The sequence below is a fragment of the Penicillium robsamsonii genome, assembly GCF_028829455.1.
Source record: "Penicillium robsamsonii strain IBT 29466 chromosome Unknown utg000006l_segment0_segment0, whole genome shotgun sequence".
Lineage (NCBI taxonomy): Eukaryota > Fungi > Ascomycota > Eurotiomycetes > Eurotiales > Aspergillaceae > Penicillium > Penicillium robsamsonii.
The window spans coordinates 812,595-828,962 of record NW_026643224.1 but is presented as its reverse complement, the minus strand read 5'-3'; the positions used below and the strand labels follow the sequence as shown (position 1 = coordinate 828,962).

General features: G+C 47.1%; 5 protein-coding genes across 5 annotated transcripts; 2 read left to right on the top strand and 3 right to left on the bottom strand.

The window, feature by feature from the left end:
- Window positions 1-302: 302 nt before the first annotated feature.
- On the top strand, window positions 303-1,735 carry N7447_010048 (chitin deacetylase CDA6; the record flags this gene model as incomplete). Its single annotated transcript, XM_057234310.1, has 2 exons — window positions 303-513; window positions 570-1,735. 2 exons carry the CDS (start codon window positions 303-305, stop codon window positions 1,733-1,735), a joined length of 1,377 nt encoding a protein of 458 aa, XP_057081594.1.
- Window positions 1,736-2,361: 626 nt separating this feature from the next.
- N7447_010047 (uncharacterized protein) lies at window positions 2,362-4,289 on the bottom strand (the record flags this gene model as incomplete). The annotated part of the gene is made up of 2 exons (XM_057234309.1): window positions 2,362-3,893; window positions 3,968-4,289. 2 exons carry the CDS (start codon window positions 4,287-4,289, stop codon window positions 2,362-2,364), a joined length of 1,854 nt encoding a protein of 617 aa, XP_057081593.1.
- A 3,861-nt stretch (window positions 4,290-8,150) lies between these two features.
- N7447_010046 (sugar porter family MFS transporter) lies at window positions 8,151-9,944 on the bottom strand (the record flags this gene model as incomplete). Its single annotated transcript, XM_057234308.1, has 4 exons — window positions 8,151-8,611; window positions 8,674-8,914; window positions 8,983-9,680; window positions 9,728-9,944. The coding sequence occupies 4 exons, from the start codon at window positions 9,942-9,944 to the stop codon at window positions 8,151-8,153; spliced, it is 1,617 nt and encodes a 538-aa protein (XP_057081592.1).
- Window positions 9,945-10,592: 648 nt separating this feature from the next.
- On the top strand, window positions 10,593-11,865 carry N7447_010045 (NAD(P)-dependent alcohol dehydrogenase; the record flags this gene model as incomplete). Its single annotated transcript, XM_057234307.1, has 3 exons — window positions 10,593-10,646; window positions 10,691-10,819; window positions 10,912-11,865. 3 exons carry the CDS (start codon window positions 10,593-10,595, stop codon window positions 11,863-11,865), a joined length of 1,137 nt encoding a protein of 378 aa, XP_057081591.1.
- A 144-nt stretch (window positions 11,866-12,009) lies between these two features.
- On the bottom strand, window positions 12,010-14,581 carry N7447_010044 (fungal specific transcription factor domain-containing protein; the record flags this gene model as incomplete). The annotated part of the gene is made up of 4 exons (XM_057234306.1): window positions 12,010-12,236; window positions 12,304-14,250; window positions 14,363-14,457; window positions 14,514-14,581. 4 exons carry the CDS (start codon window positions 14,579-14,581, stop codon window positions 12,010-12,012), a joined length of 2,337 nt encoding a protein of 778 aa, XP_057081590.1.
- Between the last annotated feature and the right edge of the window lie 1,787 nt (window positions 14,582-16,368).

Below are 16,368 nucleotides of genomic sequence, written 5' to 3'. Positions count from 1 at the left end.
ACTTTACGATACCCACGTTCATATTGAATACAAGCGCGTCAACATCTACTTCTACATCTATATCTAAAACGTTGGGAGCTTTTTCCAGGGTTTCTCCTTCCTTTAGTGTTTTCAAGTAAACAAATACCTCGAAGTTTCGCTCTTTCCTTCTGTGTCCTCCTTGTAGAAATTAGCTCATCCATGACTTCTCCCCTGTCCTGCTCATCTCTTCTCTTTTTCTTACCTCGCCCCAACTCACTTATCATCTCAAACTACTACCTATTGCATACCCAGTCGAACATAACATAGCCCTATATACCAAGATGCGTATTCCTCCCATCTTAGCCGCCACTTTGGCGACTTGTGTGTTTGCTAGAGTGCATGTTGCCAGTCCTGTGCATACGGTCTCGATTGAACAAGCCCAACTAGGAACAGAGTCTCATTTGGACACTCGTGATGCGCCCAACAACTTGGACTATCGCTGTGGCCCCAAGATCGGCAAATGTCCAGTGGGTACATGCTGCTCTGGTGCAGGTATGTGTTGAAACTCTGTTAGATTGAGCAGCTTACTGATGACATTTCTGCAAAAGGTTTCTGTGGCACGTCTAAGGCGCACTGTCGCTCTCCAGACTGCAAGATTGACTACGGTAAATGTGACGCTCACCGAACGCCTTCTGGACCCCCAACCAAGGAAATCCCCCGTCCTCACGTCGGTCAAGTTCCATATGGCCCTCGCGAGATTCGTTCATGCGCTATCCCAGGAACTGTTGCATTGACTTTCGATGATGGTCCGACGCGTTACACTGGCGATCTGCTCGATTTGCTCGACAAATATGATGCGAAGGCGACATTTTTCATCACTGGCATCAATAATGGAAAGGGTGCCATCGACGACCTCACTTTGCCATGGGCCTCATTGATCGAACGAATGTACTCGAGTGGCCACCAGATCGCCAGTCATACTTGGTCACATGAGGACCTCAGCAAGATCACTCCTTCACAACGCACTGAGCAGATTGAAAAGAACGAAGCTGCTCTGCGCAATATCCTCGGACAATTCCCCACTTACATGCGACCACCCTATTCCAGCTGCAACCCTGACGCAGAATGCGGAAATGAGCTGGGCAAGCTTGGGTACCACATCATTTTATATGACATTGACACGGATGACTACAAGAACGATAGTCCGGATCTAATTCAGCGGTCCAAGGATATCTTTGATCACCAACTCTTGTACAGCGACCCACGCACCAAATCTTGGCTTGTCATTGCCCATGACGCCCATGAACAGACTGTCCACAACCTTACGGAGCATATGCTCAAGGGCATCAGGCGACAGGGCTATCGCGCCATTACTGTTGGTGACTGTCTCCAAGATCCCAGGCCACTCTGGTACCGCAAGGATAGCCGGATTCCCACTCACAAGAAGAAGCCCAAGAAGACTGCTTCGGCAGATCCCAACAAGCCGATCTCTTGGGACGGCTCCTGCGGTTCCAATTACACTTGCCTTGGGTCAGCTTATGGCTTTTGCTGTGACAGTACGAACTCTTGTGGCAATACCACCAGTCATTGTGGAAGCGGTTGCCAAAAGGATGCCGGATATTGTTCCGTCGAGGCTCCTTTCAATGGCGATGCATGGGACCCCAAGGTTGAAGCCAAGGGCCACAAGTCGGAGGCTGATTCTGATTTCCGAACCATTGGCACTGCGGCTGCAACATCGTTGTTCCTTGCTTTGTTCGTTGCGATGTGGATGTGAAGTGGGTGTGATGAATCATCTTGATCTTTGGATTGGATTGCCATGATTGGTTGGCTGAGCTTTACATTGTCGAGATTATAGTTATACTTACACGCTGTGGCTTTGTGGCCAATCCATTCCTTTGAAATTCTTGGCAAACGCGGTAGGGTTAGTTAGCTCATGGAATAGGAATCAACAAGTAGCAGAATTGCAATGCAATATAAAGGTTCGTCTTCTGCTTGAGTGATAATCACAGGTTCTCATATAATCCTTTTAAACGTAAAATTTCTACTCTGATCATCAAAATGAATGTAATTTTTTTCGATATTGAGAGTAGCTGAGAAGATCTCAACATAAATTGCCGCAGCTCACACCTGGTCAGGATTTTAAGAAGTAAGCCAACCTTTCTTCAAGGCTTCACTCCATATAAATGAGGAAGTATAGACATGCAACCATGGGAGATATGCAGATACCAATACCAACAGAAACAAGCAAAAAAGCAAAGCAGGCAGGCACGCCGAGAACATTCTCTCGAGGGGTATAATGATAGCAGAATAATAGCAGCAACAGACCAACCCAATGAAAAAAAAAGAACAGTACAAAACATGAAACGAAGATGTTGACAAGAAGAAAGCACAAAACCTTCCCTATTTCCGTACCATCTTAAGCAACGGCGCAATCCTCGCCCTTTTACTCAACCCCACACGGTAAGGCACCCCACTCCGAACCGAGATAGGGCTGTGCTTATCCGGGCCTTTGCCTGTGTTCTGAGGTGTATTGATAGATGCAGCATCGGATTTCGAAGGAGTCTGAGGTTGAGGCTGAGAGGTATCAATTGTAGATTCAGGAAGAGGGTCAGGACCAGGAAGTGAATGGGGGTTCTGGGTCTCGCTTTGAATAGTGGATGCATCGTTGTCACCGGCATTAGCTTCCAGCATAGGTCTGGGACTATTGTCGACAACGACGGCCAACTTCGATGCAGGAGTCTGGGCCCCGGAAGGCGCCTTGTTTGGTTCAGGTGTATCTGCAGACTCTGATGGTGTTTCCGCTTGGTCGGCTGTCTGCTTTCGCTTGCGGCCGCGTTTCTTGGGTGCTGGTTTTGCGGGTTTTTGCGTCTTCTCTTCAACTGCAGGAGTCAGTGTCTGGGTTTCAACAGGCGGGTTTGAGTCCAAAACATTGGAGTCTAAATCCTCTCTCGGGGCTTCTGGGGCTTCTGGCAGCGGGGTGGCTTTCTTGGTAGAAGGTTCCGAGCTGAGAGGCTTTGTATCCACCCATATCACGTCGTCGTCGGCACCAGGCACAGGGGTGGGTGTCGTCTTGCTTTTTTTGGCTTTCTCCTTTTTCGGCTCCTTGGGTCCTGATTTTGCAAGCTTGGATGTTGCACCTAGATTATCTTCGTCAGTCTCGTCGGAGACTCCACTCGAGGCCGGGGTGTTATCCTTCGTGGTCTCTTCGCTATCGGAGGGGTCAATCGCACCATTTGCGCCAGGGTGCTTGAACTCGTGGTCCCGAGAGTTGGCTAGCTCATCGTCTTCGTCATTATCTGGCATAGGTTTCTTCTTGGGCCGTCCTTGCTTCTTCGTTACACCTGACGTCTCGACGTCTGGCGCAGTTGGTAGGACAGCTGGCAGAGCGAGCTCGTCGTGCGTGCTTGTGCTTGACTGGGATTGTTGCGGGGAAATGAAACTGGTTCCGGCGGTGGTGGTTTTTGTTTCGCTGAATCGCATGGATGTAACGGAGGAGAGAGGCTCGGTGTCATGGGGGGAAGAGGGACCCATCTGTTGAGATTTGGGCTGTGAGGCTTCCTGAGGTAGGTTTGGGGGTGGATTCTCCTGTTCCATGAAGGGCTCGGTAGCTTGGTGAGGAACAATTTTCGAAGACGACGCCATTGAATTAGTGGTTTCGGGTGGAGTCATGTCGTAAGTACCCTGTGTGATGGGCAACAAAGTCTGATTTGCATCGACGTAGGCGCCAATGGGTGCTGGATTATATGTGAGGCTGCCACTATTCGGTTGGTCCATCAGATACGAGTGGTAACTTGGTATGGTAGGAAATAGTGCAGACTGAAATGATTCTGTCGAGTACAGCGCAGCTGTAGAAGGGAGCAGCAGGCTTGCACTTGAGTGGTCGTCATCCAGTAGTCTTCTCTGCGCAATTCCGATCTCCGTCATCATGGCGCCTAGATGATCTTCGGTATCAGTATCTAGATCACATCTTCATTTTTATGCTTCAAAATATGCTGTCACATCGTACCAACCGACCCACTTCCACCCTCACTGGTCGAGGGAATCCATCTGTCCTCCCGCCGCTGCTGCGACGACGATAGCATTGAATGGCCCCTTTCTGGCGATTGGATGAACTCGTCAAAGTTGACGTTCAGCTGCGAGAACGTGGTTTCATCGGGAGCAGGCCCGTGTTCATACACTGCATTGTGGGTCCTCTCTTTGGCGGGGGAATGTTGATATTCCTGCAATGCGAGCTCGGAGGGGTGGACAGGGTCGACAGAAGTGGAGAGGTCATCCCCCTCGAATGGCTCGTCCTCGTCGGAATCCTGAATGACACGATCCAAACTCATTGGGGTTTAGTTATCAGTGTTGTCAGAACTAGTGGCTTTGCTCATTAGGCGAAAAGAAGTTGTCTAACGCGTCCCTGACACGACAACACGTGATGATAAGGATGCATGATAAACTCATATTTAACCTCATGTTGAGGATGTCCTATGCAAGCACAATCAATATTCTTTCTTTATGAATCAGTAAATTTTGACTGTCTGAATTAGAATTCAACTTTCAGGTAGTTAAATAAAGTAAAACAGCTATGTTTTATTGATTAATTACATGTAGTTACAAGAACAGACGGCCGCTTATGTGGCCTTGTGATATCTTTTTGGTACTCTTCTCAGTAGTCTTTTTATGTTCTTTTTTTAAAGATATTTCCGGTTCTATAAGGTAGACACAGAGAAAAAGCAGGAGCATAATCTGTGCAAACAACTTTTCTATAACCTGGGATTCGCTCGTGCCATGTGATCGCGTTCACGGTATCTGGGCTCCTTGAGATCTTCTTCGACAACCATTCATATCACACTTTCCCGTCGGCTTACTAGGAGTAATTTGCTATAAGTACTGTAGGGCTGTTTACTCCTCATTTTCCTCCCTTGCGTTCTTGTTGTCAAACCAATAGCTAAACTGTCTTAACATTTTTGAATATAATCTCCTGCGTCCAAGGATTCATAAAACTATTTAATGGGATATGGAAGGTTATATGCTATCATTATATCCTAACCCCCCCCCCCCCCCGGGGGGGGTTTCAAGGGACATGATTGAAGTAGAATGACAGAGAAAGCCATAGATTGCAGCAGTTCCTTGAAATATATATTAAGCTATATAATTCTTCCTCGTCAACTGTTGAATTTCACTGGTCCCGAAATTGGGTATGAGCTACGTACGGATTACACCGACAGGCCAGAGGTCCCCGTCCCTTCCAAATGTTGTTCCATCTATTTGGCTCGTGTACATCCAGCCTCGCCATCAAGACAGCTAGGGGGGCTTGCAGGCGTGCTGTCTATTTTGCTCATTTTCACGTCCTCAAAGCAAACATGACAAAAGAATTCGCTGATGTGAAATTTACCGACGTTGTCTTCCTTGGGATTCTCCACGAGGGGGATGAGGATGAGTCAGCTGTGTTCAAGGTGATTGTTCACGAGACAACATGTGCGATGAAACTGGTAAATAACTAGACAATCTTGAGATTGCTTTGTTGGTCCTACTAATTTCTCTCTTTCGGTGGCATGACTGGCTCCCAAAAGACCTCGAGGGCCCTTTTGTCCGCGAAACCACTGCTTATCGCCAACTAAAAGCAAACGGCCTTTTCGAGCGAGGTGTCATACCTGACTTCTATGGAACAATTACCGATATCAAGCTGTCTCTGTTACCGAGCCAATGGCCAAAGGATACATACTCAATTCAGTATATGTTTCACGAAGACAATTCCCCGCTTAACGCTCTTCTAATCGAATACATCCCCAGCCTTGAGACGATAGACCTACCCAATTTTCCAGCACAATCCTTGGATGACATCCGTCAAACTCTGAGTGACATACATCTCGCAGGAGTTTATCACGGGGATATATATCCCAGGAACATGATGGTATTCCGCGAACAAAACAGAGTTCTCTGGATGGATTTTGAATGCTCAGAGACATTCCCTGAAACTTCCGCCCTTTATAAGGAGCAGAAAAAGATGTTTAAAGAAGAGTTAATTTCAGTGATACTCCCAAGGGTATGGGCGGCATTAATCATATAGCAAGGTACCATGCCAACAGCACATTCAAATCATTGCATGGGGTATAGCAGTTTATTGCTGCCAGTGCAGCACTTCATACTTTTCTATACCGAATTCCGACCCTTATATGATATGAACGATAGAAAAACGATAGAAAAGTAGACGATAAAGAATTTGGGCATAGAGAATTCATATGATCGAGCATTAAGGAATCCACTGGACAATTCGACTGGGATTATCAACGTATATAAAATTAATGCATCCAATCTTATAATATGCTCGGACCATAATGGAGGCAAAATCTAGACTGGCGCACCGGCGATGGACCGCCGTCATGGTAATACGATCACATAGTGGCGTTTGGAGAGAGGCTAGTTCTGAACTAGGTGGATTAAGGTTTAGCGTTAACGGAGTTATTTTGGTTATTTCGAATGTTACTACAGCTGGGAGAAATTTCAAAAAAGAGAAGACAAAAAAGGAGAGGTCGTGCCCGGGATCGAACCGGGATCGGTGGAATCAGAATCCACAGTGATAACCATTACACTACACAACCCAATTTGTTGAAAGCGGGCTCCATAATGTGGATTATAAACTAAATAAAGAAGGCCATAATTTGACTATCTCTTGGTAATAGCTAGAGCTCTTAGAAAACTACCAATGAGTAGGCTAGACCATATTAGCCTTTCATTCTTCTCAATTCAGCTGGTTGTTTTTGAAATGTCTTGTTGATTCAATAGGCATTGGGCCTCTTTCGACGTTGAATATATATACACTCGAACAAATAATCTCGTAGAAGCGGCATCCATCGAGAACATCACATCGAGTGATATCTAAGTGGATATAGCAGAGTAATTATATTTACCATGGGGCCATTACGGTTAAGATTAAATGTCTTGATTTGTAGCTAGGTTGGCAGCTGATTAAATAAATTATAGGTTGATGTCTCGTCGTGTACTCTGCACGATTGAGAGGGCAACTTATTTTTTACCACCTATGAGCGAGGCTTTTACATTAGCAACGTCTGTGTGTATCACTTTGGGTCTTTGGTTTACAGGTGTGGCATTCCGAGCCATGGCACCCTTGAGACTAGCACTGTCTCGGTGTCAGCAATGCAAAATCCTACCCCCCCTAATAGATGACACTACATGTCATTAATAGGGCGCAATGAGTCACCAACGCGGAATTTGAGAATGTAGATGTATAGTTCTAGCAGATGTAGACTGGCTTATTCTTCGCCTTTTGCCCGTTAGTCCCGGCCGAGCAGGCTACTGGGCAGGGCTTTGACGCAGGCAGGATTATCCCATTGGCCGGGGCTTGCTTCATATTATGGGCGTATTTTGGTGAGGCCCTGTGGGGTAGCAGTCTATGTAACTCTACTTCCATATGGTTTGATGATTCACTTCCGTGAAATATATATCACTGTTTCTATCTAGTCAAGTTCGACCGCAGATAATCAATACAACCAATGAAATAAAGTACAACCCGATGATACATACTAGGATCTAAAATTAAGATATCTTATACAGTGGTATAATATGTAATTAAATGTTTCATTTCTTAGTGATGCGGCATGGCCTCGGGTACCTCTCCGCGTAGAAGCTACACTAAGAAGCCGCATGGGACCTTTGCAAAAACTGAAATGCGGAGATGTAGACAGCCTAGATGTAATGGAAAATGTAAGATGGGATCATATACTAGATTACTGTGAATCAGTCATGTCAGGATTAAATTTAGTCTTGAAAGTTAGGCTATAGTGTCAAATGTAAAATTCGTGAAGCAACAAATCAGGTTGTGTAGTGTAATGGTTATCACTGTGGATTCTGATTCCACCGATCCCGGTTCGATCCCGGGCACGACCTCTCTTTTTTTCTTCCTTTTTTTCGGCCTGGACCATTATCACCTATTTGATAGTTGGATAATTTTATTTCAATAACTTAGTCACCGTGGTCCACCTCACAAGTTCAAGGGCGGCATCGTAGTATCAACATCTACGCAGAAACGTGCATATTGTTAATATAAATTCTACGGAGTCTCAGAATGCCGATTATAACAATAAATAGTAAGGGTCCTTGATTCCTATCATATAGAACACCATGGAGTCCAACGAAAAAGCCGATGTATGAGATAATCCACAATCAAGAGCATCAGGTCTCCTTCACGCCGAGTATTCCACCTGCTCACTCTTCGCATCAGTCATTTCCATAACCTCATCAGAATCCGCAAACGCCTTGTCACCGAATGCAACAGCAATCTCCTCTAGAGAATGATGTGCCGTCTCGACATAGTAAAAGTGAACGAGGATGGCCGAACTGAGACAAAATCCTGCAATCACCAGGTAGAAATAACCGTGAATACCAGAGAAAGCGTCAGGAGAGACCATCCCAATGATGAAGTTGAATATCCAATTGCTAGTCGTGGCTAGGGCCATGCCTTTACTCCGGCCCCGGAGTGGGAAGATCTCTGCAGGTAGAAGCCATGGCATCGGACCCCAGGTGAATCCGTAGATGATATTGTAAAGCATAACGAAAGCATACTGGCCGTTCGCTTTGATGTGGATATCCACGTTTATTTCCGTGAAGACGCAGACAATGGCTAGTAGTACGGCCATGCCGAGACCTATATTTAGATTGTTAGCTTTTAGTCACTAACCAACAACTCGATTGTTCCCTTGAACTGACCTCCAAGAATGAGCAAAGGCTTTCGGCCCCATCTATCTGCTAACCACCATGTGACAACTGTTGCAGCGGTGTAGGGAAGAGCATTCGCAGCAGTGAAGAGCAGGGATTTGCGATTATCGTAGCCAGCGGAGGACAGGGTGCTAGGGAGGTAGAAGGAGATGATGTTGATTCCATTGATCTGCGCAAACATCTGCACCGTGATTCCAACGATGGTTCGTTTACGATACCGGGTGAACATTTCCTACAAAATGGCCATCCAGGGTTAGCGATCCACGATATTAACAAGTCACACAAGTAGGGGAGCCTTGCCTTCCAACTGGACTTCCCGAGGTTGTTCTCATAGATAACCGCTTCTTGAATTTCGAGGAACGTCCGCTGAACATGCTCCGCTTCCGTATTACCATCAGAATGTAGATCTGCAATTGTTTGCAAGCTTTCGTCCACGAAACCATTCAACGCCAACCATCGAGGGGTTTCTGGTAGGAAGAAGGACATGCCAAACAAGACAAAAGAGAACACAATCTGGATGATAAAGGGTCCCTGCCATGAAACATGATGTGGCAGCAAGAAGTTAAAGCCGTAGTCCACCCAGCAAGAAATCATATATCCAGCGATCAAACAGGTGTACTCTATACCGACCATCAACCCTCGGCGATGAGGGGCAGCAATCTCGGCTTGAATGATAGGTACAGTCATGGAGAGGAAGCCCACGCCCAGTCCTTGGATGGTACGGCCTGCAATGAAAGTCCCAAAATCTGGCGCAAATATTTGAATAAACGAGCTGAAGAAGTAGATAAAAGCGCCGAGACGGACACATTTCTTTCGGCCAATTATGTCTCCGAGGCGACCTGCTATGAGTGCTCCTACCGCCGCTGCTGCTTGCAAACACGCAACTGATATGCCTGTGATCGAGGGATCGACCCCACTTGTCGTCCCGTCGGCTCCTCCATAGTTTTTGAAGAAGCGAGCTATAAAGATTTCGTTGACCAGCAGGCCGGACATGATACCTATCCAATCAGCAGCTATCTTGACAATATATTCGAGGATATTATACCAGAGTTATAACCGAAAAGAGCATCTCCCAAGCTGCCAAAGGCACATGTTGCATATAGTAAAGGTGTGCCTTTGCAGGGATACCTGGCCGAGACCTTCTTGGGTTTAAGTTTCCTCTCCAGCCAGGTCTGCTGTTCCTCGACTTGCGCGGCGACAGCGAGGGAACGCTCCCTGATTGTCCCGCCGCGTGTCAGCTCGGAAGATTTCGTGATAGTCATAGTGCCGAAGAGCAATTGACCAACGATGACGATAAAAATCACTTGTGGATTGGATCAAGAGATATTTTGTGACAGCATCGGTAGCTGGCCGGAGAATGGCTTTACACTTATACCCCAGACACATGCAGAAGTGAAAATTTTCTCCAGGATAACGGGGAAATGGATCCCAAGATACATCATGGGGTCATCAGCCCGGTAGTTTACCGAAACCATATGTTTTCATGGCTCGGGATTGCTATTGGACAAGGAGGTACCTAGCAGCCTTAGTTTCTGGGCATTTGTCCCGACGGGTAAAGTCGTACTATCATTTAGACCTGCACATAACCTTCGACTCTTTCAAATGTTTGATCTTGGCTGGGGGAACGGTTCCGGGAGTATAAGGTGGAGCCCTAGTCTCGGTTCCGGTGGCGAATATCAACCGTTCAACCCGGTTCCTGAACTTGCCGGGATTTGAATTCGGGATAGGGAATACCGAAGTACACGGGAATATAGGTTGAACTTGGAGCCATCCGCCGGATAAGTCTCAATAGATATCCGCATGCTCAATTTTCATATGTAACTGGGTGGGTAAAATCCTTAGATCCATAACATTTAAAGATCAGTAGAATCCCGGAAGATTTGCTCATTAAAATCAAAAAGAAAACCGCAATGACCGCTACAGAAGCTCCCCAGGTAGTCCTGACCCTAGTCCGTGACCCAAAGGTATGGGTTTACATTGCATCTGCTTACTCTGAAAATTTATCCAGACAGCCAATCAGGCCTTTGTACTACATCCCGGTGGCACATTTACATTCGAAGAACGCAGTACACCCACACTCCTGTCAGACCGAGATGTCATAGTCCGAGTCATTGCAACAGGTCTTTGTGGTTCAGATGTGAGTGAAATGCCTTCGACCCTTCTACCCCGTTCTTTTTCCATATCTACACCCTCCATGCAATTGAAACTAACAAGATCCTCGCCACACAGGTCCACTACTGGCAACACGGCCGAATAGGCCCATATGTCGTCGAAGGCCCCATAACCCTGGGCCACGAGTCAACGGGAGTGGTTGTAGAGAGCGGAAGCAAAGTTCAAGGCCTGGCCGTTGGAGACCGTGTCGCTCTCGAGCCCGGTATCGCCTGCAACACCTGCAATCATTGTCGCAACGGCCGCTACAACCTATGCAAGGCGATGCGGTTCGCCGCGACACCACCTTACGATGGAACTCTCGCTACCTACTACCGCCTGCCTGCAGAATGCTGTTTCAAGCTCCCACCCCACATCTCCATGCGCGACGGTACCCTGATCGAACCTCTTAGCGTAGCTGTGCACAGCTGTCGCTTAGCAGGTTTCATGCAGGATAAATCAGTGATTATATTCGGAGCTGGGCCGGTCGGATTGCTCTGCTGTGCTGTTGCGCGGGCCTTCGGTGCGTCAACGGTAGTTGCTGTGGACGTTGTCCCTGCTCGACTTGCTTCTGCGGTGAAGTATAGTGCTACGCACACGTATCAAATGAGCGACGAGGCGGCGGATAAGAATGCGGCGGATTTGTTAGCGGCTGCTGGTTTGGATGGTGCTGATATTGCTCTGGATGCAACTGGGGCTGAGCCTTGTCTGAACTGTGGTATCCTTGCTCTCGCGCAGGGCGGCACGTTCATTCAAGTTGGCTTGGGGAAACCGAACCCGTCGGTTCCGGTTGGTCAGATCTGTGATAAAGAGATTGTTTTCAAAGGAAGCTTCCGGTACGGGCCTGGAGACTTTAAATTGGCCATTGGATTGTTGGACTCGCGCCGGATCAGGCTGGATAGTCTCGTTACTCATGAGTTTCCTTTCAGTCAGGCCGAGGACGCTTTCAAGAATGTCGCCGGTCGAGGTGGGATTAAGAGTGTGATCTATGGTCCGGATGTCGACGAGGAAGAGGCAAAAGCAACTTTAGTATAGCTCCTGCGTTTGTGACTTTAGATTATCGATAAAAAGGATGAACAGGACCATAATATTGGGGCGATGCGTAATAATTGCAGTATGGCCGGGCACCTGCACTCTCTTCATCTTTTTATGTTTGTGGCGTTTTTATAAGATGCCCGATTACCCTCCGACTCCATTCCACGTCATGTCCCATAACCAATACAACCCGCCTTCAACGCTATCCTGGTGAGTGTTTTCTAAAGGTTCCCGAGCCAGACCAGGCATACTCCAATCGTATTCTGCTGGCTGCCACACTTCATGTGTCTGTATACCTGGCTCAACAAACTCACGAAATTGAAGGTTCTCTCCGCCAGTAGGAATGCCGGAGCGATCCCCTGGACCCAATGCTGGAAAATATGTTTGCGTTAGCAAGGCCTGTCATTTGAGCTACCTCGTATGAGTGATAAAACTTACCATATTGGACAGATGTTAAGCTATTGTTCAGGCGATCAGCTCTACTGAGGTCGGGCAGACGTTGATCTTTAGCAAGGGGATCACGAGAATCCCATGCCGCATCAAGCGGCATCCGAAGTGTATCTTCAACAGAAATCAATGACGGATCTGCCAGAGTCTGTAAAGGCTGGTGACCCATTACCTGGCTTGTTCCGGTAATTGGAGCAAGCATGGCAGCTGATTCACGACGGAGGAGCATGATAGCAACATTCTTCAGCACAGCCGTGCTTTGTTTCGACAGTGCAAACCGTCTTCCGAGTAGATCTTGCAGACGAAGAATGCGAGTAATAGTGCGCTTCATTTCCTGTGCGGTATCGGAAAGAGGCTCTGAGAGAGCCATCACAGCCAACACAATTGCGGCGTTAAATAGGTTGATGGCGAGAAATGCGCCGAGATGGCTGTCAGTTGCGAGCTGGGCTAGAGTCGGCATTTCTGTCACTCTCGATGTCCTCTTTGCGGCATTCATCCATAGATCCGGACTTGTGGTCTGGGTATTGGGAAATGCGGAGTTGGAAGGTAAGTTCGACTGGGCCACGGAGGGAGTGGTGTTCGGGTGGTACATAAGGTTATCTGTTCTGCTTCCTTCCGGTGATTGTGTATTCACGGTATAGAGATGATCAACCTGCCGTGCTAGCAAAGGTCGATGCAGTACAATGAGAACATTGTCGTATGTCAGCTGGAGCGACAGAGACTGCAGGGCGTGTGCTCTCGCGCTCGGCCGATCATCGGTATCGAAGTCCCGATTAAGATCCAATGCCAGATGATTCGGTAGACATGATCGCCATTTCTGGAGGTTCTCGGTGGCGTGCCTGACCAGTGCAAAATATGTGTCACCGTTTAGCTGTTCGGACGCCCTTAGAGTACGTGAGCCGAAAACGGTCTTGAGGGCAGGCGATGCAATCAAGTAGAGCTGGTTCAACTCCCGCTGGTAGGTTGAATAGCATATGGGGCTAGCCTGACCGGTGGCCGGGGCAACAAATTTGGGGTTCTCGAACACATCCGCTGGCATGTCAAGATTGCAATCCTTGTCGTTGATGCCCAGTGGCCGACCATAGGTAATTGACGCAAACCTATCCCATGTATAAATCGTCCACCATACCCTTTTTCTTTCCTCGATATTTTCGAAATCCCCCCGTCCAAGTCCTCGGTGCATTCCTAAAGACTGAGACATCTTTATGGTCGCTCCTAATAAGGAAAAGGAGAGATTTGGGCGGCCATGATAGACGTGATGTGACCCTAAGAGAATGCAGGTCTGGGCGGAGGTGATTGAGGGTTGATCCATCAATTCCACTACATTGGACTCAACTAGTCCCAACAAATCTGCGCTCAATTTCTCCATATAATCGGTGTTGTCGGCCGGATCAGCACAACTCTTCTGAGATCGGTACCACGATGCCATTGCAAGCATAATGGCTAATAGCACGAGGAATGGTCTTTGCGAGGGATATGCATAACCATCAGCGATGGAACAGAGGCTCTTTCTGAATTTTGGCTCGTAAACGGCGAGAGAAAACCAGTGTATGGCATCAAAGTAATCTTCCAGCAGACTGTGTACAAGTTCCATAGGAGGGAATGGCTGCCTCAAGATGGAAGATATCGGAATGCGCTGACCAGTTGCCGAATTTGCCAAAGAACCACCGCTGCTAGCCTGGTGGCCAGGTATGGCGGATGTGGTTTGTTCATCAATGTTATGGCTGCCAAGTTGACAGATTCTGCGAGCAATTCCTATGGCGGATTCGGCTTCACCGCAGTCGAGAGCCGAGGCCATGTTCCGATCTCCAGCAGGGAAGTCGGCATCATCGCCGCTAGGGTGCATATGTATCAATCTGCTCTGATCGGGGCTTCTTTCACCGCGACCAAGGCCATTTTCATCCGGTGACTTTTCGGTAGTCGTCACTGGGGTAGTCACTGAAGGCCGATTGGATTGATGTCGGTCAGTTCGCGGGTTTCTTCTGGAACCCAGGCGCCTAATATCCCATATAAGTAAAAGAACATTAAAGCACCCCGCTGTGCAGCTTACTTTGGCAGAGTGGCCCTCCGCGGTTGCGTTGTTGGAAGTGGTCGACAATCAACATTGGCTCGGATACAGACCGAGCAAGGCCGAACAGGATCACACTAGGTGCAAGTGGGTTTCAGTATATGTCTCTAGGTCCTGACTAGAGAGGATTTACCCGAGATTTATGGCGACGGCATCTTTCGCAGGCACTCCGGACTCTGGTTGGCAATGGCGACCGAACATAACTGCTCTCGACAGAATCATTAAAATCCCCAGTCATGATTATGAGGTATGGAAGGTGAAAGGATATCGGCAGAAATAAGATTTCGGGAACCAAATTTGCGGTCTGGTCACGCGTTTGAATTTATCTCTCATCTATGGCTATTTAACCTGGGAATATACTGGCAAATGGCTATTGGCACAGTCAAACTAGCCTTGCATATCTTGTTATTGACACAAACCATTGGAACCCTAATAGAGATGAAATTTGACATGGTCTCGGGTGCCTCCCGGTATACCCATTCGGAATGTCCACGGGGTAGCCCGGGATGCCAGGGCCCGGGGCTAAGCCCGCAAGCACGTGGATATTCCCTTGGAACGTTAGAAGGTTTCCCAACGTTGTGGAGGGCTTCTGTTTCGGATTTTGGCCTTGTGGCTGAAATTGAAGCTTGTTAAGAAGAATTTAGTGCATATTAAGAATGACCAAAAGAAATCCCTAGGAAGGGGAAAAAAAAAGACAAAAAAGAAGAGGTCGTGCCCGGGATCGAACCGGGATCGGTGGAATCAGAATCCACAGTGATAACCATTACACTACACAACCTAATTGGATAAATGCAGCTTCCGTGATATGCATCATAAACCAAATTCAATAAATTACAATATACCTCTATACCAGCTGCAGCATCAGCAGTAGTCTTCTTCTAACAATAAATTTCTTTTTTCCCTCTCATCTCATTCCTGTCTTCTCTCCTTTCTCGCTTTGCCTTTTTTTTTTTCTTTCTAGACCCCCAAGTACTATGGTATTTCCATGGTGATCAAAAATGGGCATTATGGGCGTGATTAGGCTCATCACTGTCGACTTGATGACGAAGGAATCCGCCGCCATTCCTATGATGCTATGTCATTTTGACACTAGAAGATTCTGAATAAAAAAAAGTTGGCCCTATAGGCTAGATGGAAGATTGGCATGGTCTGGGTCCCAACCAATGAAATGCCACCAGATGGGCTCACATCCTTTACTGAAACAGAAGTAATAAATCGTTCGAAGACTGATTGATTTCACTGGTATCACTTTGGCTATTGCACCGTTAAAGGGGTCAAATTGATAGTTTCCCAGGCATATATAACTCCCTCTGCTTCCATGGCCCTAATATCAGAGATCTTTCACACTATTCTTTCTGGTATATGCCGTTTTTACTCGTTTACAACTGTCATGGGTCGAGTTTGTAGTGTCACTGTTTCGGTGTAGCCAGGGCTTCTTTTTTGTTCGCTCATGGTCCTGGTGTTGAAGAAATTCTAGCTATTCCGGGACAATAGCACTACAGACGTGGCTGCTGTGACTAATATATATAATGGGTAGAAATAATAACGAATACTAGAAAGGTTAGTACGCAACATCTCTGATATGGCAAACTGCTACAACCTAGTCATTAATCGACAAACTGAACCCCCCAATGCCAACAACCAAGAGACCGGTGAATTCCGGCGGCCAAGTAAACACTAGACAGATCTACGAATATCAAAAGAAATGTGGGACCAACAGGTTATATAGAGGCCGCTGAAGTAATTGCAAAAGCACCTGAATTCCTGATAAATCCTGAGCTGAAGCATATTGATGTAATTGGCTAGACCGTTTCATATCCCTACACCACCCACCCGTGGTAGGGCCATTGAACACGGGGAAAGACAGGCAATTGAAACAGGCCTTGAAATTTCTATAAAATCCTTGCCAAGAGCCAACACAAACGTCAATAAAACCACCGAGTCTCACTCTACCTGCAAGATATCTGTCCTTTGGTGATCATAAAGAC